The sequence below is a fragment of the Hevea brasiliensis genome, chromosome 7 (genome assembly GCF_030052815.1).
Source record: "Hevea brasiliensis isolate MT/VB/25A 57/8 chromosome 7, ASM3005281v1, whole genome shotgun sequence".
NCBI classification, from domain to species: domain Eukaryota; kingdom Viridiplantae; phylum Streptophyta; class Magnoliopsida; order Malpighiales; family Euphorbiaceae; genus Hevea; species Hevea brasiliensis.
In genome coordinates, this window is record NC_079499.1 from 103000224 (window position 1) to 103027046 (window position 26823).

The 26823-nt window shown below is 26.5% G+C and overlaps 1 protein-coding gene across 1 annotated transcript; it reads left to right on the top strand.

The window, feature by feature from the left end:
- Nucleotides 1-17651: 17651 nt before the first annotated feature.
- Nucleotides 17652-22345, top strand: LOC110647580 (probable WRKY transcription factor 13). The gene is made up of 3 exons (XM_021801493.2): nt 17652-18572; nt 18912-19133; nt 21587-22345. The coding sequence occupies exons 1-3, from the start codon at nt 18277-18279 to the stop codon at nt 21756-21758; spliced, it is 690 nt and encodes a 229-aa protein (XP_021657185.2). The 5' UTR covers nt 17652-18276; the 3' UTR covers nt 21759-22345.
- Nucleotides 22346-26823: the final 4478 nt, after the last annotated feature.

The following is a 26823-nucleotide window of genomic DNA, read 5'->3' on the forward strand; positions in this document are numbered from 1 at the left end:
GTTGGTCACCCGAATTAGGGTAATTTTTAGGTTAACTTGCTTTGGTTTTCAGGCCAGGGTTTCTTCACCAAAGTTGTGCTATTATGTGTCTAGTTTCATGTCCAATTGGCCTTGAACCAATTAGAGTAACATAGCTCAAGTTATGACCCTAGGAATACACTGGACTCAAGTTCAGTATTCTGGCACAATGGAGGCAGCATACCACTTTCAATTTCAAGGCCACAATTACTTCCAATTTAGGGTTAAACTTCATTAAATGGTCACTAATTGACCATTAGAACTCCAATTAACCATTTAAACACAATATTTCCAATTTTCATACTAACCTTAATTGATCAAATCTCATTCTCATATAAACTCAAAAAGATTCAACTCCATTCAACTCCAATTCATATGTATACATTAATTGATATTAATATACAAACTTAATTGCAATTAAACCATCAAAACCCTAACCCTCTCTTGGCTGTCACAATTCATACATACTCCTACATAAGTGTTTTATTCAATTTCTTAATAATTTCTCATTCACTTGAACTTCCTAACATGGAATAAAAAGAAAAATATAAGAGTTAGCACTAACCTTAGGAGGGCAGAATTTTCCCTTCAATTTCCTTCACTTTCTTTGGTTTTCTTGGCAGCCAAACACCTTCCCAAGTAGTGTAGACAAGTTTTAATGAAGGAGGTCTAGGGTTTTGTGGAGGAAAATCAATGAAAATTAAGAGAGATGAAGAAAATTTTTTTTCATGGAAGAGAGAGATAAGAGATTTCTGGCAATGACAAGAAAAAATGAGGAAGATGGCAGTTTGGTCTTTGTTTTTATCTCATTTTTATCTCTTTATTTAATTTGTCAAATTTTGATTGGGTGAGGGCATGTTAATGACATAATGTGATGCCATAATTCTCAATTTCTTTCATTTTTCTTTTTTTTTCTTTTCTACTAATTTTCAATTCAATTTTTAACAATATTTATTCACATTTTATGTCATAATAATTATTTACTTAACTGGACAAGTCGGTCAAAATCATCTCTGAAGACGAAATGACCAAAATGCTCCGTTTGGCTTAACAGACTAAAATTGTCTGTACCGATTAAAAAATTTTTCTAAACCTTTTCTTGGCATTCTAATACCATAGAAACCTCAATGGCTCTTCTCTGGAGTCTCAAAAATTATTTTATGAATTTTCTCCCGGGTTTAGGGCTCCTAGCTGCAAGGACCGCAACTTCCCACTGGGTTACCCATCGCTAGGGCACCGGCTCATTTAACTCGGTTGTATTTTATTTCTAAAATTTTTCCTTAATTTTTCTTACACTTATTTGAGTTATTTATGACTCTTCACTCTAGTCTAAATATTTTTCCAGACATTCTAGCTGTCCAGACCGACATCGGTCATCGGAACAGTAGAATGTGCGAAATTACTACAATGAGGGTGTTACAGTTGAGCTCCCCATATTGTTGTTGTACTGATTTACAGGTCAGACGAGTTAATGTTCCCTATTGGATAGTCCAATTTATGGTCAGATTTCGTCCATTTGATTTCTTAAAATTAGACTATATTTATGAGTTTTATAGTTGAACTATGAATAATTAGACTTATTACGGGTTTCGAGAACTTTATGCTGACTTAAGACTTAGTGCCGATCCGGCCCAGAATTCGGGCCGTGAAATTTAGAACACCTATGCAATCATTTTGTAATTTACGAATGCATTTTTTTATAAATTTACAGTATAATTATTTTTATTTTATATAATTTATTATCAAATTTAAAAATAAAAAATTAGATTTTTTAATTTATTTTAAATTTTAAAAGAATTTAATTAATATTTTTTAATCATATATATTAAAAAATAAAATATATATCATTTATTTTAAATTATAAATATATTTTATTATTATTTTTTTAATTATATATCATGCATCATTTTGTTAAGTACTTAGATGAAATTAATTTTGCAATTAGTTTTCTACTATAGTTGCTCTTTTTCTAATTTCATTGTGTACAAATAATCAAGAAATAGTCATAGACATTAGTTCTTTTAGCCTCAGCTTTCTTTTATATATATAAACTGTAGATAAATATATTAAAATTTTAAAATTTTGAATTTAAATTTTTTAATTATTAAAATGATTTATTATGAAATTTTAAATATTAATATATGTTAATTAAATGAAATAACGATAAATAGGCCTAAAAGAAAATCAATATTGAATGAGAATTTATTCAATTGATCAAAAAGATTGATTAATGATAGAAAATTTCGTTTATTGAAAAACATTTTAGTGATAATTATTTTTTTAATTAATGAGTTTAGTAACTATTGTATCAGATGTTTATATTTAAATTCGTGTATTTATTATGCATATTTTAATTAATTATGTATTAAACTATGATATAAACATTTATTCTAATAATTATAAAATCAAAGAACACTATCAAGTATGTTTAAAATTAAAACTAATTGCATATTTTTATTTTTTCATAAATAAATAAATAAATAATACGTGTAATTCAATATTTTAAATTTTTAATATATTGTACGTGTATTTATAATTTATTATAAATAAATCGATAATAATAATTATTAAATCTTAACTCTATTTTATATCAAACCTCTCATTTCTCATTTTCGTAACGACTATTAATTTATCACACGTCATATTGGAACAAATATTTAGTATTAAATTATAATTAATTTAACCTAAATTGATTAATAAAATATAAATTAAAATTTTATTCATGTATAAAATATTAATTACTTATTATATATTTTTCCTCTCACAAAATATATATGATTCTATAAAATTTACTAACAAATGAATCTTTTAGTAAATATATATTTTAATTATAAAATAAATAAAAATAAAATAGTAATCATAACTTAATCATACCTATAAACAATAAATATCACAAAAAATTATACATTAACTAAATTTTATTGTTCGTAATATACGTTTCCATATAAAGTTATAAATATATTATTAGATTGAAATTTTATAATTATTGATAAAAAAATAATATGTAATTATATATTTTTTATTACTCAATTATTTATAAATAATAGATTTTGTTGTGCATTCTTTTCGATTCATAATTTTCATCTATATTTTTATATAAAATGTGAATTTCTTAAGAAAATTTAAAATAACTGAAATAAGGGAATTCGAACCGATGGGAGTTGTTAGCTCAAAAAAATAGCTATTTTGTAATCAAGATTGTACTATAAAATTTCCATAATTAAAATTAAATAATTATTTTAAAATATTTATTTATATTAATAAAAAAATTAATTATATTATTATAAAATAACTGAATAATACATATTAAAATAATGTCACGACCCAACTTATGGACCGGACCGGCACTAGGACCTGGGCCAGCCTAAAGCTCCCAAGGCCCGTAGTAAGCCTAATTATTCATCAACCCAACTCTAAGACCCATTTGGGCCCAATTTCAAGAATTCAACAGGACAAAGTCCGGTCATAAAATGGACCATTTAACGGGAAGTTTTTGACTCGCCTGACCTATAAACACAATATATAATAAATTGGGGAGCTCAGCTCACCCTTCACATAATTAAAATATCATAATTTAAATGGGAGCTCAGCTCCCTCGTCCAATCCCATCACGCATGCAGATAATAAGTTTACAGGTCCAACATGACAATTATATTATATACCCAATTAAATAAATATTTCTAACACATGTGAAATTCTATGAGTAAATAAAAATTATATAATATCATAACATAAACCGGCAACCTGCAAGGGATGGAAACAGGTTAAAACTCAAAAATAAATCTCCTGTATTCTGAAAAAAATAGGTGAACAGGAGTTAGTGCTTGACTCAGAGAGTAAAATATCAATTTTAACCATAATCTCTATAGCTATCTAAAGCTAATGCACCGTATGGAGTGAAATGCAACATCGTCATAATTTTCATATCATAACAGCAAAAAGGTAATTTGGAGCACTCACACACCCGATAATGTCAAACAATACATATATGGGAGCTGATCCCCTATACAGCCCTCTTAATCCAACCTCTGCCAGCGAAGATCTCAAGTCGGACTTTCGCTTAATAAACCAAATACGGGGTCTCAGCGAATCTCTCAAGCCGTGTCTACCCCGAAGGACCGGGTCCCAGCGAGTATTCCTCAAGCCGTGTCTACCCATCCTGTCCATATCCAACACCATACCACACGCACGCCAACACACACACACTGCTTCAAATTACCACAAATAACATTCATGACAATTTATCAATTAAGAATGCAATATAAAACGAGCCTAGTATTTAACTACATAGATATATACATATAATTTATGCATGAGCATACCTGAACATATAATAATATTGAAATTATAATTAAAATTAATATTTTACTCACAAACTTAACCGCAGTCACTGTGGCGGCTGGGCGGAGGAGGAAGGCTGTCCCGGCTCACCTGATAATTTTGTTCTAATTATTTAATACATTTTACTCAATACAAACTGAGAAAAGACCAAATATGTCCTAAGTCGTGCCGAAAATCCGGCAGAGTCTCCCCTATACCTAGGACCTACCCAACCTGCAAAAGGGCTTAAAACGCACTTTAATATCCACAAACCATACACCTACAACTCAATCACATCACACAGCTCCTCCTGGGCCCATCCAAACAGTCATCAATCACAATATGTAAAATTACAGTTTAGTCCTTATAATTAACCCTTTTACAAAAACTACTCAAATAAGCTCTAAAAATTCTAAAACTTTGCCCCGCGGTCCTTAGCAATATTACTAAACTAATGCAAAAGGAATTATAATTTTCTAAGCTGCCACGAATATTTTATGGATTTTTAATCCCATTCAAGCACTAGATAATTAAGAAAAAGTAAGGTTCGGGTTTACCTATGCCGATTTCGACCCCGGGGACGCGCTCGGGTCATTTGTCAATGGTGGGGTAGCCAAAATCTCGACCCAATTCTAAGACTTTTTTGGTCGCCTGTCTGTCTGGCCGGAAATTTACCGACTCGGGCAATCGTTAAATTTCCGCGAATTGAAGGTACCTACATGAAGCCCACAACACGAGGGTTAGTATATAATTTTTACGGAATTTTCTAAGCTTATTTAGTACTCGGAAAAACACTACGAAGTTTCGTGGGACCCACCGAAAAACGGTGTCAGAAAATTTTGAAATTTATATTGCCGCGAAACTCTCGACGAGTGGAGAGCTCCGGTACTCTCGGTTTTCTCGTGGGGTTCACAGTTTGCGAGAAATCTAGCCCAAAAGGCAAAATGGGCTAAAACTTTCCGGACAAAAATTGAGCAAACTGCTAAATAGATTTTAGTGTTCTTGGTGTCTATGGAAAACTCTCGAGGTGTGGATGAGGTTTGACACAAGACCCGGTCCGATCGGTGGCCATATCAGTCGGATTTTAGCCGGGTAGGCGAAGCGACGCGCGCGCGCAGGGGGGGACTTCGCCCACGTTTTCCAGTGGCCTGGAGCATCAGCTGGCGGTGGGGAGTCGCTGGGGCGGGGCGCCGGCGAGTGGGGAGGGTTGGGTGGCGGCTGGCCAGCGTGGGGAGGAGGGAGGAGAGAGAAAATGGGAGAAAGAGAAAGAGGGACGGGAACGTGCAGGGAGAAAGGAAAAATAAAAAGAAGGCCGGTCCGATTTGACTGGTCTGATCTGATCCGATTCAATTAGATTGGTCTGATTCAAGATACAAAATTTTAAATTTTTACTCTGCCTTGAGACAAAAAACGAGGCTCAAAAATTTCGAAAAATTTCTAAAAAACTTAGAAAAATTTGTAGAGTCCAAATATATTTTTAGTTTTACCACGTGGTCTTTAAATTAATTTTTAAAAATTATCAAAATTTTATATTTTCAGAAAATCGAACCCGATTTCTAAAATCCAAAAAAATTTAAATAATTTCCTAAAATTCAAATAAAATAAAATATTAATATTTACCCACCAAATAATAAATTTAAAAATTAGGGGTGTTACAAATAATTTTAATAATAAAATGAATTTTAAATATATTTTATAATAATTTATTTCTTTTAATTATAAAAGATATGAACAATTTTTAAAAATTTTTAATTAAAAAATTATTTTCTTTTTTTGAGAGGTGAATATGTTTTTCCTTATTTTTTCCTAAAAAAATAATTTTCTTAAATATAAAAATAAAAAATAAAAAATATTTTTCACAAACAAAATAGCCATGAATTTAATTTTGTTAAATTGAATATCATTAAACCCAAATTATTTCAAAATAGTTGAAATTTTAAATAAATTCCTTAGAACTAAGACAATAATATTTTTTGTAATCATAATGTCAATGTCTTTCTCACACTCTTTTTCTCTCTCATCTTTCCCTCTCTTTGTCTTTCTATAACTCTCTCTGTCTCTCTCTCTCCCCACACACACTAACATTTAAAATATATTTTTTAAAATTAAATATAAATACAATTTTAGGTATAATTAAAATAAATTTATTTATCTATTGCAAAAAAAAAAATTATATTAGGAGTATTTGAAAATTAAAATTTCATAATTATAAATTACTTAATAAGAAAAAGTTTTATTCAATATAATATTAATTTTTTTTTTGTTATTGATAATGTTTTAGGAATTAAAGGATACATAAACTTTTATTGTCAAATTATATTAAATATTTATTATATAAAATTTAATTAAATCATTTTATGCTAACAAAAATTATTTATAAATATTATTCATTTTGAATAATTTTTATGTTTTCAGTTCATTTGAGCCAAACGCTTGTCGATGAACTAATCCAACGAGAATCCACAATAAGTAAGATAATATAATGTAACTCTCTCTTGCTTTGAAACCTATAATTTTTCAGAATATAATTTAATTTAATAATTAAAAAAAGTGTGTTTAATTATTTCAAAATATATAAAATAAAAGAATCATGTAATTATCCATCGTAATGAATCCATTATTACAGGTAAATGCTTAATATCCAAGTAGATCTAAAAGGTTATCATAATCAAATATTTTTTCGATCATTTTAAATTTTTCGATTGGTCTTTATCTCAAAAAAATATTGAGATGAAATGATGTGTTATCTTTACGTTTAGTACATCAGAATATCAAATCATAAATAAAAAAAGATATAAGAAAAAAATATATTAGCTAGTGTGGAATTATCTCCAAAGATCTCGGTCATAGTAGGCATATACCTCTTGACGCTATACACAAAATACTTGGTAGAGAGATCCAATCTCTTCGACGCAAGAGCACTCAATCAATAAGCTCTTATGTATTCTTTCAAAAGTAGTTACATTCTTCGAGAATTAGAAATAATTTTTTTTAAGTTAAATTTATTTATTTAAAATCTAAATTTTTTTACTTTATTTTTATTATTTTTCTTTAATCGATTCAATTGGATATAAAAACATTATCGAAACTTTTAATCTAGTCTTTAAATCTTTTGCATCAAAATTAATAAAATTCTGTAAATTGATATAAATTTGTTTTATATTTGAGATGAAAAAATTTAATTTATTTTAATTTTAAAAAATTATTTTTCATAAAAATAAAAATTAATTAATTTATTCTAAACAAACTCCTCAAAAATAAATTCTTAATATTAAAATCCAATCGGGTCGGATACTAAATTACCTAATCCGTTGACGTATGAACGATGAAAATGGAAGAAAGGCGAGAGGACAATATGGGAATTTAACTTTGCGTGAGTGTACACGTCACGTGTGCGGAGCGTGACAATTTGGGCATTCTGTTGATTACATAGACATGCTAGAAAAGGCCCATAATCATCTCCACCCAATTATCAAGAAGCCTCAATTGGAGTGCTTTCACTCTCCGCATCCTCCTATTACTATGATTTAAATACGAGTTAACATCAACAAATAAAGAGATTTGAATATTAATTTTTAATTATATAATTTATGTTTTCATAAAATATTTACATTATTAAATGAAATAATATAAAAATTTATCACTAAGTGATTGAATTAGTAACGTTAAAATTAATTTCTGAATATATTTTACCTATAAAGTCAAGAATTTAAATGTAAAATTGTCATTATTGAAAAGATTTTACTTAAATACAATCTTCTGTCTAAGTATAAAAATATCACGTGCTTAAATAAAAAATAAAAAATCTAAAAATTTATTAATAATGTGATTAAATATTTAATTTTATATTTTATTTTATTATTTACTTAACTTATTTCAAATTCAATTAGGGCCTGTTTGGATTAACTGTTGAATACAACTCGATAGTCATTGGTGATAGTATTATTGTTACACGATAGTGATAGCGATAATGATGATAGCTGTTTTATATTAAGTATTTGGTAAAATTATATTTAGCTGTTGCTATTAATATGTGAAATGACTAATAAGACTATATATCATATAATTTATTTTATTATTTAAATAAATATAAAATTATAAATTTATTACATTATATTATTTATTTTATTATTAAATTAAATATATAATTATTAAATTAATATATTATATTATTTAAATAAATATATAATTATTAATCTTTTATATTATATCATTTATTTTATTATTGAAATAAGAAAATAATTATTTTTTTAAGATAATTAAATAATTTTAAAAATATAGATAAAATAATAAAATAATTATTATTGTTAATAGAAAAATTTATAATTAATTTTAAGTTTTTTGATATAAATAAATATTTTATATTTTATGTTATTAATAAAAAATATTTTAACAAAGTTGAAATACATTCATTAAAATATTAAAATTATAAATAAAAAAATAAAAATATTAATAATATTAATAATATTAATAATATTAATTTTCAAGTTAAATAAAAAAGGATAATATGGTCAAAATAAAAAATAAAACCAGATCAGCTATCAGCTGGTGAGAAACAGCTCTAAAAATAGAGCTGATACAAACTGCAGTTGATAAGTATCATATCAGTTACCCATCAGCTATCAGCTCTATTTTTTTAAGCTTGCCAAACACCACAATTTACCTGTTTGAGTGTTTATCAGTTATCAGCTGAATCCAACAGGTAAACTAAACACCCCCTTAATATTCATACTCATCACCCTTATATTTTACCATTTAAATCCTATTTGGACACCCAAAACTGATTTGGTTTTTAAATATATTTAATTAGAAATCTACATAAATATCTATTATATTTTTATAAATTTAATAGTCTTATAAAATTTTATTTTTATATATTATGAAGAATTTGTTTAATTAATATAATATGATATATTAATAATTAATTTAGCGTTGCCAATTTTAATAATTAAATTTTCAGTTTTTTTTCCTAAATTATAATTGAAAAGAGTTAAATAACTAAAAATGTCCTATTCATTACGGTCACATCACACTTCATAGTTTTATAATGGAAACAAACTTAAAATCTTCACATGGATTAACAGTACTTTGTTGACATTATGTAAAAAATTATGATCAAACAAAAATGATTACAAGAATTTGAAAAAAACAAAACCAAACAACAATTTATTTATTTATAATTGAAATATATTTCAATTAATCTATGTGCATATTTGAGAGTTCCTTACAAACAATCTTAAGATTATATGTCCTTACATGTTTGTTTAGGACAAGGTATTTATGCCACATATAAAATTTTGATAAATCTTATTTTATTAAATTAATTTTTAGAGTGAAATTAAATTCGATTTATTTTTTTAATATTGTATCATAACTTATTTTGTTTTAATATATTTACCTGTAAATTTCTAGGGTTAAGCATTCAGTTCAAATCGAATTGAACTGAATCGAATTAAATTATCAAAATTGAATTATTATATTTTAGAATTGAATCGAAATAAATGAAAAATCGAATCGAATAGAACCGCTTTATTTTGATTCGATTCAGTTCAAATTGATCGGTTTCGAATTTTGCTTTATTTTTTAATTTAAACTTCATTTTCAAGTTATTTGGTTTGATTTTAACCTTAGTTTGAACCTAATAACCATTAATCAATGAATATATAATTACATATAATTCATAAATTCCCCATAAAAATAAATTAATTCAAAAATAAAAAATACTATTTGGTTTGGTGCGGTTCAAATCGATTTTTTTTTCTCTAAAATCGAATCAAACCGAATTATATAAAAAACCAAACCGAATTACCAAGGCAGTTTGGTTCGATTTTTTGATTTAAAATTAATAGTGCTCACCCCTACAAATTTCACATTTTAAATATTCATATTTGGGCGTAAGAAATGTGTTATCCCACATTAATTTGAGATAAAATATTTGTGATATATAATATTTGAATAAATCTTTTCCTCTTGAACTATCTTTTAGGGCGGAGTTAGACTCGATCTATTTTTTTAATATATATATATAAAGTTTATGAAAATAACAATATCCACCAAAGTCTACCAAGTCAACGGCTTAGATCCTCAAAATAAGTGCAATATATATATGTTATGATTGGGTGCATAAAACCATTGAAATTCTTGCATAAAAGAGCATCCAAGGTACATGAACTACAAGGAAAAATGGGGAATAAATTATACATGATTTTGTCACAAAATAGTATGGTATTGGATGCATGTGCTAATGTCAAACCTTATTATATCACATATAATTACCTTGTAAGAAAACTAAAACATGGTAACTTAAATGGCAAACATTGGTAATTATAACAAAGACTTTGATAGCATATAAATCTTTCACTTTAGTGTAGGTCCCATTCTCAAAAATAAATAAATAAATAAATAAAAACCCTAATTATGTCCAAAACCTCAAAAAATAGGAGTAGGGTTTGATTTTATTGTTGTCTCCAATCATTTGTTAGCCCCCAATTTATGCCACACCAAGCTAGTGGGTGGTGACACTTTTCAATTGGTAGGTAATTATTTTGACACATGAATGGATTAGAAAATGAAATGTTATTAGAAAAAGTGTTTTTTAGTGAGTCACTTTAATGCCACTTTGGCCAACCTTCTCTACAAATTCACCAATGCCATTTGAGTTTAATGGAATCACAAAACCATTCATCACATAACTTAGAAACACATTATTACTCATAACCCCTAACCGCTCCAACTCAAAAACACAATTCATTATGAATTTGAGCTCCAAACTAAGCAAAGTTGGATTTGATTAGATTGATTATTAAACAAGCAAGTAATGTTTTGTTTTAATATATAATTGATATCCCCACCTATATTTATTTTGTATTATTAATTTTATTTGATGATTAAACAAAAATTATTAAATCCTACCATATACAATTACTAGAATTTACAAGTAAATTCTAAAGTGATGCTACAAATTTATTAGTGCATTTAGATAAATCGTCTTGAGATGCTTTCTAAATAAAGTTAAATCTTGATCAATAAAAAAAAAGAAACTATCATTCTTTAATCTTATGAAAATAAAACTCAATTTTTAATATTAAATTTTTAAATTTTAATTAACCTATATTTTTGTTAATTTGTTGTGAGTATGTAAAATTCTTTTTTAATTTAATAATTTAAATAAAGCAAGAAAAATATAAATAAATATATATATGTATATATATATATTTGCATGTAAATTGATATAATTTGCTAAAATAAAAAATTCCATATAATTTTAACAGAATTTTTGAAAGAGAGTAAATAAAAAGGAGGACAAGTCGGCAATATTTATCGACCTAGTGAAGCAGAAAAAGTACAGTGGTGATGTCCAAGGTGATAGACATGCGCCACCAGTGAGACAGCCATGTGACTGACACATATTATCAGCTTAAAACAATCACCTGCCCATTAACGTGCCCACCATTCAATGAGAAATTATAATAAAAAATAAAATTATATAATTTTCATGAAGAAAAAGGTAAATTTTAATAATCGATCTTGAACTTATATAATTAATAAAATTTACAAGTAAATTCTAAAGTGATGCTATAAATTTATTAGTGCATTCGGGATAAATCATCTTGAGATACTTTTTAAATGAAGTTAAATCCTGATCGATAAGAAAGAGAAACTCTCATTCTTTAATCTTATGAAAATAAAACTCAGTTATTTAATATTAAATTTTTAAATTTTAATTAACCTATATTTTTGTTAATTTGTTGTAAGTATGTAAAATTATTTTTTAATTTAATAATTTAAATAAAGCAAGAAAAATATAAAAAATATATATTTTTCATGTAAATTTATATAATTTGCTAAAATAAAAAACTCCATATAATTTTAACAGAATTTTTGGGAGAGAGTAAATAAAAATGAGGATAAGTCGGCAATATTTATGGACCTAATGAAACAGAGAGAAGCAGAAAGAGTACGATAGTGATGTCCAAGGTGATAGACACGCGCCATCAATGAGACAGCCAGGCGACTGGCGCATGTATTATCAGATTAAAATAATCACTTGCCCACTAACGCACCCACCATTCAATGAGAAATTATAATAAAAAATAAAATTATATATTTTTCATCAAGAAAAAGGTAAATTTTAATGAACGTTCTTGAACTTATATAATTATAACACTCAAGTTATTTAATTTAAAAATATAATATAAAATTTTATCAAATTTCAAATTTTATATGGTAAAATACTTTTAACCTATAATCACTAGTTTTTCAATTAGAAGTTGATTTGGATAGTTCCAGCGAGCTTAATCATCATTTCTCTTTCCTCTTTCAAGTTATGTATAAATCAAATAATTCTTTTCTCTATAAAGAAAATATATTTTTACATATAGAGAGAATAATTTTACACTTTGCATAAGAAAAGAAGAGAAAAATATTGATTAAGTATCATACTGAATTTGTTCATGTCAGCATTTAACCGAAAAATTTATAATTAAAAGTTAAAAAGATTTTATTATATAAAATTTAAAAATTAAAAAATTTTATATTATATTTTAAAATTATAATATTATAGTCACGTATGTTTGAAAATAATAGTTAAAATTTATTCCAAACAAGATGAAATATTAAAATTTAAATTTAATCAATTAGATTCCAAATGGGCAGAACATCACATAACACATTTGCCCAAATATTGATTGGTTTATAAGAGTTGCGACCCACGCATGGAGGCACGTGAAAAGGGATGTAGAAGTAGAAGCAGAGCAGAGATACAAATGAAATGATGTGGGGAGAGAGAGAGAGAGAGGTGATGTAGTAATTAGCCATCAGAAATCCCGCTCTGCACAAGCAGTCTGCCTGTCTCACCCACATATTGAAATTTTAAACAGCGTGCTGTAACTAATCATTCCCTGGATTTCAACATCATTCCCTAACCTGAAATCAATCCTTGTTTTTCTTCCTTTATTGGAAGGCTTAATTCCAATATCAGATAGATTCTCCTCCAACTGAGTTTTATTATTGGGTTGATCACACTGTTAAGGAGTAGCTTATGTTAGAGTAAAAATCAGCTATTTTAAAATTTATTAATGATTTTATAACTTATATAAAAAGATAAAATTTTTTAACACCATTTATATTCTCTTCGGAAAAAAAGGAGCAGGCAGGCAGGGCATGGCTGCCCAAAACTGTTGAAGAATGAGAAAAATATGGAAAAGAGAGAGAGGGGGCATAATGGCCAGCTACAAACAGAGACAAAAAGGAAATGATGCAGTTGGCCACCCCATTTTCTTTTTCTCCAACTCCATTAGGGCCCATCAACAAATACCAACATAACCTCTCCATTTCCTTTTTGAAAGAATTATAGAATATGCCTCTACTCATTTCATTATAGATTCAATATAAATATATAATTACATAATATTTATATATTTAATAAATAAATTTTATTATTTATTTTATATATTGAATTTATAATAGAGTGAATCTAAGTAAAAAAAGTTTTACAAAATATTATCAGTATATATAAAAGTAATACTCTCTCTCTCATAGGAAAGTGATCATTCTTATAATATAAAGAGCGAGTTTTACATAATTATAAGAGATAATACATATACATTGAATGCATCTAATAATCTCTCTTTATTTTTTGGTACATCTAATATAAACTTGATTTCATATAATATAATATAATGATTATTATATTAAATATTTATATTAAAATTTATATAAAATTAATTAAAATATATATAATAAATATATAAATTTAGATATAATATTTAATTTAATAATTATTTGGCTCATTATTATATGAATTCAAACTTTTCATAATTATATCCTTTTTATTATTTTTCTTTTTTTTTAAATTATAATATCATTATTATATTTGTATAATTTATTTTTTTTAATAAAAGAAAATTTTATTTTTATTTAATTATATAATTCAATACCATTAATTAATAGAAATTAATGAATTCAAACTTTTCATAATTATATCCTTTTTATTATTTTTCTTTTTTTTCTAAATTATAATATCTTTGTTATATTTGTATAATTTATTTTTTTAATAAAAGAAATTTTTGTTATATTTAATTATATAATTCAATACCATTAATTAATAGAAATTAATACATTATATTTTTAAAATAAAATTTAGTATAACTTTAGTAAAATTAAGTATAATTTAAAATAATATATCATTTATAAGTCTAATTGATTTTCTTTTATTATTATAATAAAAGAAAACGTGAGAAATTGTAATCTATTTTTATTTTAAAATTAATTCATTTTATGATAAAAAAATAACTTTTTATTATATAGCTCATAATTATGATCTTAATTTATTAAACTTTTACTAAATAAAAAAGAAAAAGAAAGATAAGAATGTCTTTAGATGATACAGGCTATTATTCCCTTTGGTACGTGTTGTTGTGACATCATCTCCACGTTATGTCCACCGAAGCATCAACCTCTCCTTGGATTATTTTTTTTTAATTTTATTAAAAATCATCAAAATCTTTTTTTTTTCTACTCAACATTTAGTTAATAGCAAATTAACATTAAATTTTATTTAATTACAAAATTTCTAAATCGAATAAATTATTAAGATAATGTGTTATTTACTTTTTTAAACTATAATTCATTTTATTATTAATTTTTTAATATATTACCAAAATAATATTTATTCGAATTAATAGGTTAAAATTACCAATGGTTTAGAGTTTGTTCCATTTAATTGTTATATGGAATTGATAATTGTCTAATAATTGTTAATTGATTATAATTGATATATATCAACTATTTGGTAAAATTATGTCTTGTTATTATTATTATATGTAAAATGATTAATAAAAATGAATGGTAAGAATATACACTATATTATTTATTTTAATGTTGAAATAAATATATAATTATTATTTTAGTAGACAACATATTAAATATAATTTTTTAAAAATATATATCAAAATAACATTATAATTATTATATTTATATTTATTTATTATAATTGTAAATAATCTATTGATATAAAAAAATTACTTTGAAGACATAAATTTTAAAATTAATAAATTTTTAAAAAATATAATATAATCTAAATAAAAAATAAAATCAAATAAATTATCAGCCGATGAGAAATAACTCTAAAAATAAAATTGATACAAACTGTAGTCAATGGATATACTATTAATTGTCTGTCAACTATCAATTTTATTTATTAAATACCTTAATTTATCTGTTTGATTGTCTATCAATTATTAGCTGCACTCAAAAGATAAATCAAACACCTACTTAAGTTAGAGGTTTGATGTCATTTTTAAACTTGCTCTAATTATTTTTCTTATACAATGTTTTACTTAATCAAAATGCGAATAATTCAATGACTAAAAAATTTACAATTACTCAATAAAAGTTTATGATAAAACTATATTAGAATAAAAAATATATTCACTAAAAATTACACAATTCAAAATTAATTAGCTTAATTCTAAACATATTTATATAGTTAAAAATAATTAGTATAATTAATTACCTTCAAAAATTAATATCAAAATAATAATTACCCACTTTTCAATTTCATTACAAGTTGCATAATAAGTGCATAATTGTAACTCCTTAAAACTAGACCATTGCCAACCATGTTAGTTGTTACTACTTCTCTATGAATTTTTTTACCCATCATAATATATATCATTATTTTCTATTATATATAAATGAGGTTAATCATTTTATCTAAGTTTAACCAAGTACAACAATAACATAATTAGTGAACTTCATAGAGATATATCTAAATCCTATGGCCAAAATGAGTGCAAACACTATGATAACATAACCGTGACCCACCAAAAATTTAAACATTGAAAACATAGCAAAGATTATCATGATTAATTGAATAGATAATAATAACAACATAATAGGTTGGTTGGAGGAAAAAAATTATATTTATATATTTATTGTTTTGTATATAAATATTTAGGTGAGGGAGCCTTAGGATAACTTTATTGAAATTTTTATTTGAAATTACAGATTTGTAGAATTTAAACTTTCTTCAATTTAATGACAACATGCAATTAAATATATATATTATTTATTAAATAAATTATATAAATGGTAATTCTATTTAAGAGTATGTAATATTAAATATTTAAATTTTAATTAATTATATAAAAATTTTTAATTTTTAATTTTTAATTTAAGTAACAGAAAATTCTCTGTAACTTTTAATAATTAACTTTTAAGTTATTTTTATTAATAAAACATTTATTATATTGAAAATTATATATTTACTTAGTTAATTGGACATTAAATGGGAAAAAAAATTAATTCTATTTTCTCTAGTGATAATTAAAATTATATATATTAATATTTTAATAATCTAAAATCTATTCATTCAAATTATCACTCTATAAAAATATAATTTTTTAATTTAATGAATATTATATTAATATAAATAATCTAAAAATTATTCACTAAAATTCATAAGGAATTTTTTTTAATTAAATTAAAAATTTTATATTATAAATTAAAATTTAAAAATTTTATTATTATTATTATATATTTTTAGGTTGGGGGTATTGTTTGTGTAATTTATATTATTTATTATTTATAAAGAAAAGTATAATGGCAAAAGGAGATGAAAAAGGCAAGGAGCTTTTCTTTTTTTCTCTCTGCAAAAAGTCAAATGGGGCCTCTTCTCTTTCATCAATCATAATGATATCTTCACCGCCGATACAGAGAAGGAGAGATTGCACCCAAGATTCATCATCATTGCTATTGATATTTCTTTCATCTAGCCCTAAAGGAAACCCTAAAGTAAAATCACACAAACAAATTAAACCCTACAAAAAATAATGCCATACAATTAATAAAAGTCACCCAAATTAACAAACTCTACTTAAATAATCTTCCATTCAATTATATAATTCCCCTTTCATAATAAATTAATTTCATATTTCTTAGTGAAATTTTTTAAAGACACAATATTATTTATTTTTTTAAAGATAGAAAATTGATAAATTAACCCAACTATATGGCCATGGATTGACAAAGAATATATTAAATATTTGGTTCCTTTACATATGTATATATTCATAAAGAAATTGATCAAGGCTTGTCCTTATTGGCTTAATTCCTTTTTAACTTTCACTTTAAGGATAAGTGGAAGATGATAATTTTTTTACCTGTGTGGACTTGTATTTGACAGATCGAGTTCTATTTTGCTGTATTATTGAACAATCATCTGAATTATCTCCCTTTCGTTTCTATACTTTGGAGCCATCTAAAGGTGACAAAGGGGTGAACAGAGTTTTTCATGCAATCTTGCAGAGGCAGAGGATAAAACCAGGCCATATAACTAGCTAATGGCTACTGCCAAAACCATATACATGTCGTCCATTGTTGACCTCTCCACACAACAGGAAAAAGAAATTCCATTAACCCTTCTGAGACACAAAAATTTCATGCTTTTTAGGTCAAATAGTAACAAGTGTAGCGCAATTTATATCACTTAAAAAGTTAGGAAGCCATACCCAACTTCAGATGAATGTGAAAAGTGTATGTATGCATAAAGAATGTCATCTTTTATTTGTTTGTTCTTTTCCTGCACATCCCCTCGATATGGTTTAAATTGGGATGAACTAAAAAGATTTTTTTTTTTTTTTTTTAAAGAGGGAAGCTCCTTTTGCACAGAGATAGAGAGAAAAGAGACAAGGGGGAGAGTGGGTAGTCATATTTGTAGGTATAGGGTTACTTTCATTGTCTTGGTTAATTCTCTTTGCCTATATCTCTCCTAGAAGTTTGAGAGACCCTCTCTTTGTGTTCTTTCTTGTGATTACCTACAGATCGATCACCCTATATAGCATAGTTTGGTTTTCTCTTATATAAGGAGGCGCACTCGTTTCTTTCTGTTCTTGCAGCTAGCCTTCAAGAGAGAGAGAGAGAGAGAGAGAGAGAGATATGGCAAGCTCCTCTCAAGCCATGCTAAACCAGGGCTTGTTTGAAGAGCAAGAGATGCCTACGCAAATGGGTTTCTTTTCTTTTGCTCCACACTCAACTTTTCCTCAACTGGATAGTTGCCATCAATCTCTCAAAGGCTTTACTATACCCCATTCGCTTGTAGCCGATGCACCATCTACTGCGAATCTCACCGAAACGCTACTCTCATCCGCCGCTGCTAAGCAAAGAGAAGACATGACAGCTTATTTAGGAGGACCCCATCTCCTTTCATTGCAAAGACCTAGTGCAAATCTCTGGTAAAGATATTACGCTTTTGAGAAGACAATATCATGCAAAGCTCTTTTAATTCATGGCTTCACTTTGCTTTTTTTTTTTTTTTTGGTTTTAAATTATTTTTTCCCACAGTTAATTAGGTTAAAACGAAACCATAGTGATAATTTTGTAAAGCTCTTTTTGATAACGAAACAAAACCATATTGGATCTTTCAAGTATCTTTCAAGTAAGGCAGATGTTAGACAGGCATAGTATATCGATATTTCTTGAATCTTCGTTTCTTTTCATGCATGAACTCTCTCTATCTCTCTTTCCATATACATAAATATAATGAAGCGGGTTGATGTTGGAGTTATTTACAGGGCATGGGGAGAGGTGAGTGAGTTTTTAAGCAGCAAAAGAAGTGGTGGAGATGATCATCATCTAGGGGTTTCTGCAATGAAAATGAAGAAGATTAAAGCAAGAAGGAAGGTAAGAGAGCCTAGGTTTTGCTTCAAGACCATGAGCGATGTGGATGTGCTGGATGATGGTTACAAGTGGAGAAAGTACGGCCAGAAAGTGGTAAAGAACACACTTCATCCCAGGTGAGAACACACACACACACACACACACATATATATATATATATATTCAGATTCAACATTGTTCTTCTTTTCATTTGGTTCTAACTAGCTAAGCTACACTAGCTTTTTATTGTACCCCATACACATGCTTTTTTTTTTTCTCTCTCTCTCTCTCTCTCATTGTCATTATTATCCTCTTGTTATCATTATTGTTAGGCTTTTACAGGTTTGGTGCAGGAGATTTTGATGGATAAATTAATATATGTATGTGTGTGAAAATTAATCATATCACTTGATAATAAAAATAATTTCATTTAAGGAAGTGGCCGAAAAGAAGTAATTATTATCTTTTAAAAGACAAAATCACAATGTAAAGAAAAGAAAAAAAAAAAAGCAATTGATCAATCATGTATCTGTTTTATATGTCTTCAAGTTAGAAAAGATAATTAATAAGGTAAAACATTAGTTCTTGATAGGCTCATTTTTAAGCCATATATGGAGAACATATGTGAGATTGTATAGAGGTCAAGTTAATTAATAGCCTTAGATTTCTAAAACATTGAACTAGTGAATGATTCAGCCGGATAGACAATGTTCCATTACACAAATTCATGGTTACCAAATATGCATTTGTTGACTAGATTTTCACAACCATGATACAGCAATGCCTTTCTAATCAAAGGTTCTAGATTCAGAATAAACATAACGTAGAGATGGACATGTGCTTGTTCATATTCCAAGTTCAAAAGTTTTTAATCTATTTTTGACTTCTCACTTATTGAGTACTTCCATAGAGAAAATTCTACACTGCACCAGGAGCATGGTAAATTAATATAGTACTTCCTCACTTATATAAAAGTGGGTCTCCTATAAAATAAAGAGAGTGGACTCTACTTTTGTGATTGTGAGAGTGAGGGTGAGGCAGCTAATTTCTTTTTTCGTAGTCCTTAATAAATTTCAACTTGTGAGAGACAATATGAGATATAAAGAGTTAGGAATGGTACTAATTAATTGAGGCTCAGTCATATTGAAGTTATTTACAGAATCAAAACCTTTCCTTCTCTCTCCTAACTTGACAGACAATTCTTGCTATTTTTCGTAAAGTTTTCCAAGCGAGATTCGAATTTAGGACCTCTTAATGCTTTAAATCTTTACTATAGTGAGTTTTTGGAAAGATCATATTACTTCTGCTGCACATAAAAGTAGTGTTATCTTTCTCTCACAAAAATATGAGCCCTCCTTATAATATGAAAAATGGTCCCATATGATTGGGAGAGCCGATACATGTATACTTGGTGCACTTAGTACATATTTGTCATCATAAGTATTTTATATATATATGTGTAGTAATGAATTTAGCTTATGTTGTGGAGGAAAATTCTACTGCAATGATTTCAGCTTTTTGAATTTGTAAATCCTGTATAATCATTTATATGAGTACGTTCCTCATATGATTTGTGCATGCTTGCATGAATTTTCTTGTGAGCATGAGCCCTGAGAAGATTATATATATAGGCATAACCAAAGTCAAAAATGTACATTTCTCGTTTCCAAAGAAAATTTTGCGCCTATCAGTGCCCTTCTTGCCGACTTGGATTAGGCTACTACCTATAGTATTTTGGCAATATATCTACCTATAGCTACTTTTGAAGTTATGGGAATTTTTTGCCTATAGACTTGTTCAACAAGGATACAAGATGTAAATATGTAGGATTAATGTATTTAATAAGTGAGTCTTACTACATATTTTATATTTCGAGATGGATCAGATTTAACAAAAAAAAAAAAAGAAGTGAAGTTATAGGCTTAGAAACCTTTTTGCTGTGGCGTTGAGGCTTATTTAAGAATGGGTATCTTGGTCATTCTATTTGGACTCCATGTAGCATATATCATATTTCTTTGTATGTGGATTCTTGCATTATGCTTTCCAACTTTTATATAAGAAAATTACTCAATGCAAATCTTTATACCCTGGTTTAATATTCTGACCATTAATTATGATACATTCAATATGAATCTTTTCATGATTTAACAGTAAAATTACATTCATTATACCCATAATAATTACATTAAATTAATAATTATTATTTTATATGGTTGATCTTCGACTTTTTCTGATATTTTGAACTTTTAAGCATGTGGCTGGCTGCTTCTTGAACTTTTCCCTTTTACTCTATAGCCCCTTTAGTTTTTGAGCAGGTACATGGCATGGGTGAAAATTTCACCAACTTTTTTACACTCCAAAGCCAAAAGCATTTTCCTCTTGCAAAAAACAAACTTAAAAGCATTTTTGGTCTTTGTGTCAGATTTTTCTATTTTGTAAGAGATTTCTTCGTGTCCAAGAGTTAGTGTTCCCTGCAGTATGCAACACAGAAGAAGAGGAAAAAAAAATTTCAACTCAGTTACTTAGTTTAATAGTACTGAAATTGCTTCCACAATTTTAAAATTTTGAATTGATATGTATATATATGCAGGAGCTATTATCGATGTACACAAGATAATTGTCGTGTAAAGAAGCGAGTGGAGAGATTAGCTGAGGACCCAAGAATGGTGATAACAACCTATGAAGGAAGACACATACATTCTCCATCACATGATCTTGAAGACCCACAAGCTCAATCCCAGCTTAACAATTTCTTCTTCTAGCTGTGCTTTCAATTCCTCTTCAATCACCCATCTGGTTTGTTTGTTGTGTATGATCTTTTTATTTATGCCTTTTGATCTTATAGATGGAAAATAAGACAATATATGATATAAACCTTCATAGTATGTACATGGCAGAAAATTTTAGAATACAATCATTGGATGTACAACAATTTTATTTTGATTATTGATTATAGTGAGTTTCATACAGATCTCACTATAATCAACGATTAGAATATATTTATTGTACATATAATGATTGTACTGAAAAGCTCTGCATCTAATGCTTAATAAATCAAAACTTTGCAGTTTTGATTTGTAAACTTAGAATTGCATTTGATGCACTTGAAAATAGTACACTTTTCTTTTATATGTATGTGAGTTTCGCTTAAAAAACAACTAGCTAATTTCACATATTTGTAAAAGAATGTGTATTATTTTTTTAGTGCATTGGAAATATTGTAGAATTTGCATTCTTTCAGCTTGTGTAATTTCCTTAGTATATAAATGAGATGTACTTGTCAAGAACTTTTATTCTATTATTATTTTTTTTTCTATTATAAATAGATGATATTATGAGGATTTTCTTTTATGTTGTCTTAAGTGTACATATTAAGTTTATATTTAGGCATCATGAGCTAAATGATGAGTTCATCTTCAGCAAAATTTGATTGAAATGGGTAACAAGTCTAATTACCTATTTTTTTTTTTTACATATTTTGCATTATAACATTAAAATAATAATGTATAAATTTGAGTATCTAAATAAACGAATCTCATTTATTAGTATTTTGAACCATAATGAATCAGGTCTAGACAATAATTTCCCCTATATTCAAAGATAATTTTATTGTAAATCAAAGTATCTTCTATTTTGTGGTTAATAGAAGATTAATTTTTTTGAAATTCATGGCCTTGAAGATTAGCAATAAAATTAAGCCTTCTTGATTAATCCCAAATTTTGCATATCTTATCACAAAGTTGGATCCCTTGTGGGGTAATTTTTTTTTTGAATTCACTCTATTCATGTTTTAAACATAGAAAAGCTCATATTAGGAATCTCTTTTTTTCATTTTTCTTTTTTCCTTTTAAGAAATTTAAGTTTTAACATCATCATTATTATTATTATTATTATTATTATTATTATTATTATTATTATTATTATTAATTTTCATATGGAATTGCTAAATATATAAATTTCACTTTATTAAGATCCATAGATTTGAAATTTCAATGTGGGACTGTAAAGTTGGGCCTAATGTGGTCCACCAAATCAAAGGCCTAAAGGCTTGGACAATTTCCTACAAAAATCGAACAGAGTTGAACCGATTGATTCAAAAAGAGTTACGAGTAATTTTGATTAATTTCAATTCAATTTTTATTTTAAATTGGATGAGATAGATTTTAATTCTGAAATAAACTGTGATGGGATCTAATTAAGTAATGTGATTGTATTAAGCTCCTTTTGACATTATTATTACTTTAACTACTATTTAAAAAATCTCCTAAATATTTTAATTAAAAACTACTAAATTTTATTTTTAATTTTGGTATGTATTAATTATAAAAATTTTAAAATATTTAAATAATACTTTCAAATTACTTTTTTTAGGTATATTTAAAAGAATTATTATCTAAAAGGTAAAGTTTTATTATTCTAAATTATAATGTCAAATGAAACTAATTAAGAGGGAACTAATATATTGCAATGTTGGATTTTAAAAAAGTTAAATAAATTAAAATTTAGAGCAGAATAAAATAAATTGAATCTAATTAAAGAGAAAATCAAAATAATTCAATTTAATTTTGTTAAATTTGAATTAATTTATTAGTTTAGATTTTATCTTAAACTCATTTGTTGGATTTAATTATTTTTAATTATAATTTTAAATTTAATAATAATTAATTTTAAAAAATAAATTATTTAGTTTAATTTAAAAGATTCAATTTTGAGTATTTACTTTTTTAATTCGTTTATTCAAGAGGTTTCTCTCTGACCTGGTAGAGAGAGAAGTTTTTTTTTTTTTTTTTTTTCTCGTTTTCCACGTAGCATGAGATTTCGCCTCATCAGGTCGGGTTATGGAATTGACCCAAATCAATCTGGGTTTGGTTCATGGGCTTAAGCTGTTTTTCTCTTAAGCTGTTTTTCTCGATTGGGCTAGGTATTTGCATTAGCTAGATTTAAGTCTTTTTTGGCCAAATCTGTCTTATTAGAGTTTAATTGGATCGAATATTTACAAAAATCTAATTCATTGTCATTCTTATGCAAGATTCTAATTATATTAAAAAAAAAAAGCTTCCTTTTTTAATTTCTCTTCCTTTTTCTTTATTTCATTTGTATGTTTTTTGAGATAATCAATTGTGTGTATTTTTATTGATGGTTATCCTTCATTTTTTATATTTTATTTTTTATAATTTTCATATCTATATCATTTTAGAATATATCTGAATTTAGAATAAAAGTTTTAACTATATAATGATAAAAATTAAAATTAAAATTTGAAACTAAATTTCCAAGAATATATTTTTAGCAAGTTAGAGTGGTATTTCTTTAATTTATTGTAGACCCGATTTTTAATTATTAATCCAATCATAAGAAAAATATTAAACATGATTTTAAAGAATTCATTTATATAAATTTTAATTATTCTTCCATGCTTTGTTATGTTATTTTGTCAATACGGCTTTACCTCAATACCTCAATAGTTGTCATAGCTAATTATATTAAAAATAATAAATTTATAGTTTTTTAAAATTATATTTTATATAAATTAAGAGGTCTCGTGCGGAAAAATATTTAAAGTGCAATTAATTAATTAATTAATTAATTAATTAATTTACTAATGGAGGGCCCAATTCGAAAACATGAACATTAGTTTAGAGCTCCTACCTTTGAAAGTTGACTCCGCGGCCGCCGGAGACCATCACGTGGTTCCTCGTGACCTTCACTATCAAATCCTAATTTCAAGGGCCTTGTCTTAATTTTTTTTTTTTTTGAGAATTCTTAATTTATCATTATACATTACAATATGATGAAAACCTGTGTCAATTATAAATTCATAAATGTTTTAGATAATTAATTTATTTAAAATTAATTTGTTACTCCTGATTTCGTGAATTTCCAAGTAAGATTATGAGGTTTTTTTTTTTTTTTTTTTTGATAAAAAGCCGTTAGTAATACTTAAAAAATTACAGTAAATTATATTTAATACTTAAAATTTAATAAAATCTACATATTAATTTTTATATTTTTAAAATTTATTTATTTAATACTTAATATTTTAATAAATTTATAAATTAATCCATCCGTTTAATAATTCAATTTATCATTTTACTTTGACAATATTATAGTTTTTTAATTAAGATAATTTAATTAAAAATTTATTATTATTATATCATATTATTTTATAATTAACAATTTTTGCATTCATATATATAGTAGATAGAGTGCGATTGGAATTCGGATTAAAATAGTAATATCACGCACATCAGGACCGTCGCTTTTGTTTCCTTGTCGCTTCGTCGTCTTTATCGACTGGCAAACCCGTGGTCCCCACTTCCTGGGTGAGCGCACGTGGACAGATGCAGCCGCAGATAGTGCTTACCCACTGTCATATATATATATATATATATATATATATATATATATATAAAATTTCATTGACAATAAGGCATTATAATAAATTAATTAGATAAAAAAAATAAAGAAAATTAAATCAAATTCTTGATATTAATATTAAAATAATAAAAGAAAAGAAAAATCCAAAGCGGGTAGTGTATGGCAACTGCATGGTCCCCACGGGTTACAGTGAAGAATGGTTAGGGGGTTTTTAAATTCCGTTAGGAATGAACCAAAATTAGCTGGTTTATGATATGGCGTTCTCAAGGAAGAAGTGGACCCCACCGCTGTCTAAAATCTATACAATAAACGATGACGTGGCGGCTGATTAAAGAGGGAGGAGTCCTCATCTACTGCACACGTTCGTAGTCTAACTTTATGGATTAAGGTGATCATGACAGCAGTGAATGTGATCTGATCACCACCATGCCTTCCTATCCAACAACGACGACTGTGTTCTCGCTCCATTATTATTAATATAAAAAATCTTTTGTTATTTTTTATTTATCATACAAATTTATGATAAATTAGTAAATAAAAAATAATTATTTTTGAGAATTTTAAAAACCAAATAATTTTATATTTTTCATTTAAAAAAAAAAAAGAAAATGTAATTTCTTAGCGGATTGAAAAGTTAAAACCAGGTGTCCCACTGGGGTTTAATTCCCAATTTCCTCTCACACGGAACTAAATCAATAAATACCCTAGCGTGTGAAATCAGAGCCGCCAGGGTTAAACAGGAAGTAGAGTTGATTAGTTAAGAAGGAATCGGACGGTAGGTAAATCGCTGTTGGAGTCAACATGAGTATGGGACCAGAAAGCGAAAGCAGCGTATTATGGAGAGCGACGCTGTAGGGTAACCACTCAGACAAAACCAGGTTGCCCATTGACCCACGTGTCTCCCAGTGTGCGCGTGGTTAGTTGAAAGCAATGTTTGAGAGTGCGTGAACCACAAAAGTCTTAGCAAATAGTTAGTGTAGCTTTGTTGAAGATGCTATTATAAATGATACTATCATATATTTTAATTTTAGAAATACTTAATAAAATTAAATTATTTTATTAATTATATCAAATTTAATATATTTATATTATCAAAATTTAAAAATAATTAAATAATAATAATTCTTAATATTATTTGATAACACATATTTTTTTTGTATTTAATATTAAGTGTACTTATCATGGTTGACGCTGCTATTAGAAAATCTTATATTAAATGCATTAATTAGAAAAAATCTTAAATATTTAAAGTATATTTAATATAAACTCAATCACAATATACATATTAAAAAAATATTGAAATTTTATCTTTTAAATAGGTGCTCAAAATGACATTATAGATTTAAAAAATTACCCATGATGAAATCCACCATATTTAATTTAATATGGTAAAGAAGAAGAGCCAAAGAGGCACACGCTTGGACGCTTCCCTAGTTAGGAGGGAAATAA

Coding starts and splice junctions, on each gene's coding strand:
- LOC110647580 (XM_021801493.2), top strand. CDS start 18,277: ATGGCAAGCTCCTCTCAAGCCATGCTAAACCAGGGCTTGTTTGAAGAG. Junction 18,573..18,911: donor AGACCTAGTGCAAATCTCTG/GTAAAGATATTA, acceptor AGTTATTTACAG/GGCATGGGGAGAGGTGAGTG. Junction 19,134..21,586: donor AAGAACACACTTCATCCCAG/GTGAGAACACAC, acceptor ATATATATGCAG/GAGCTATTATCGATGTACAC.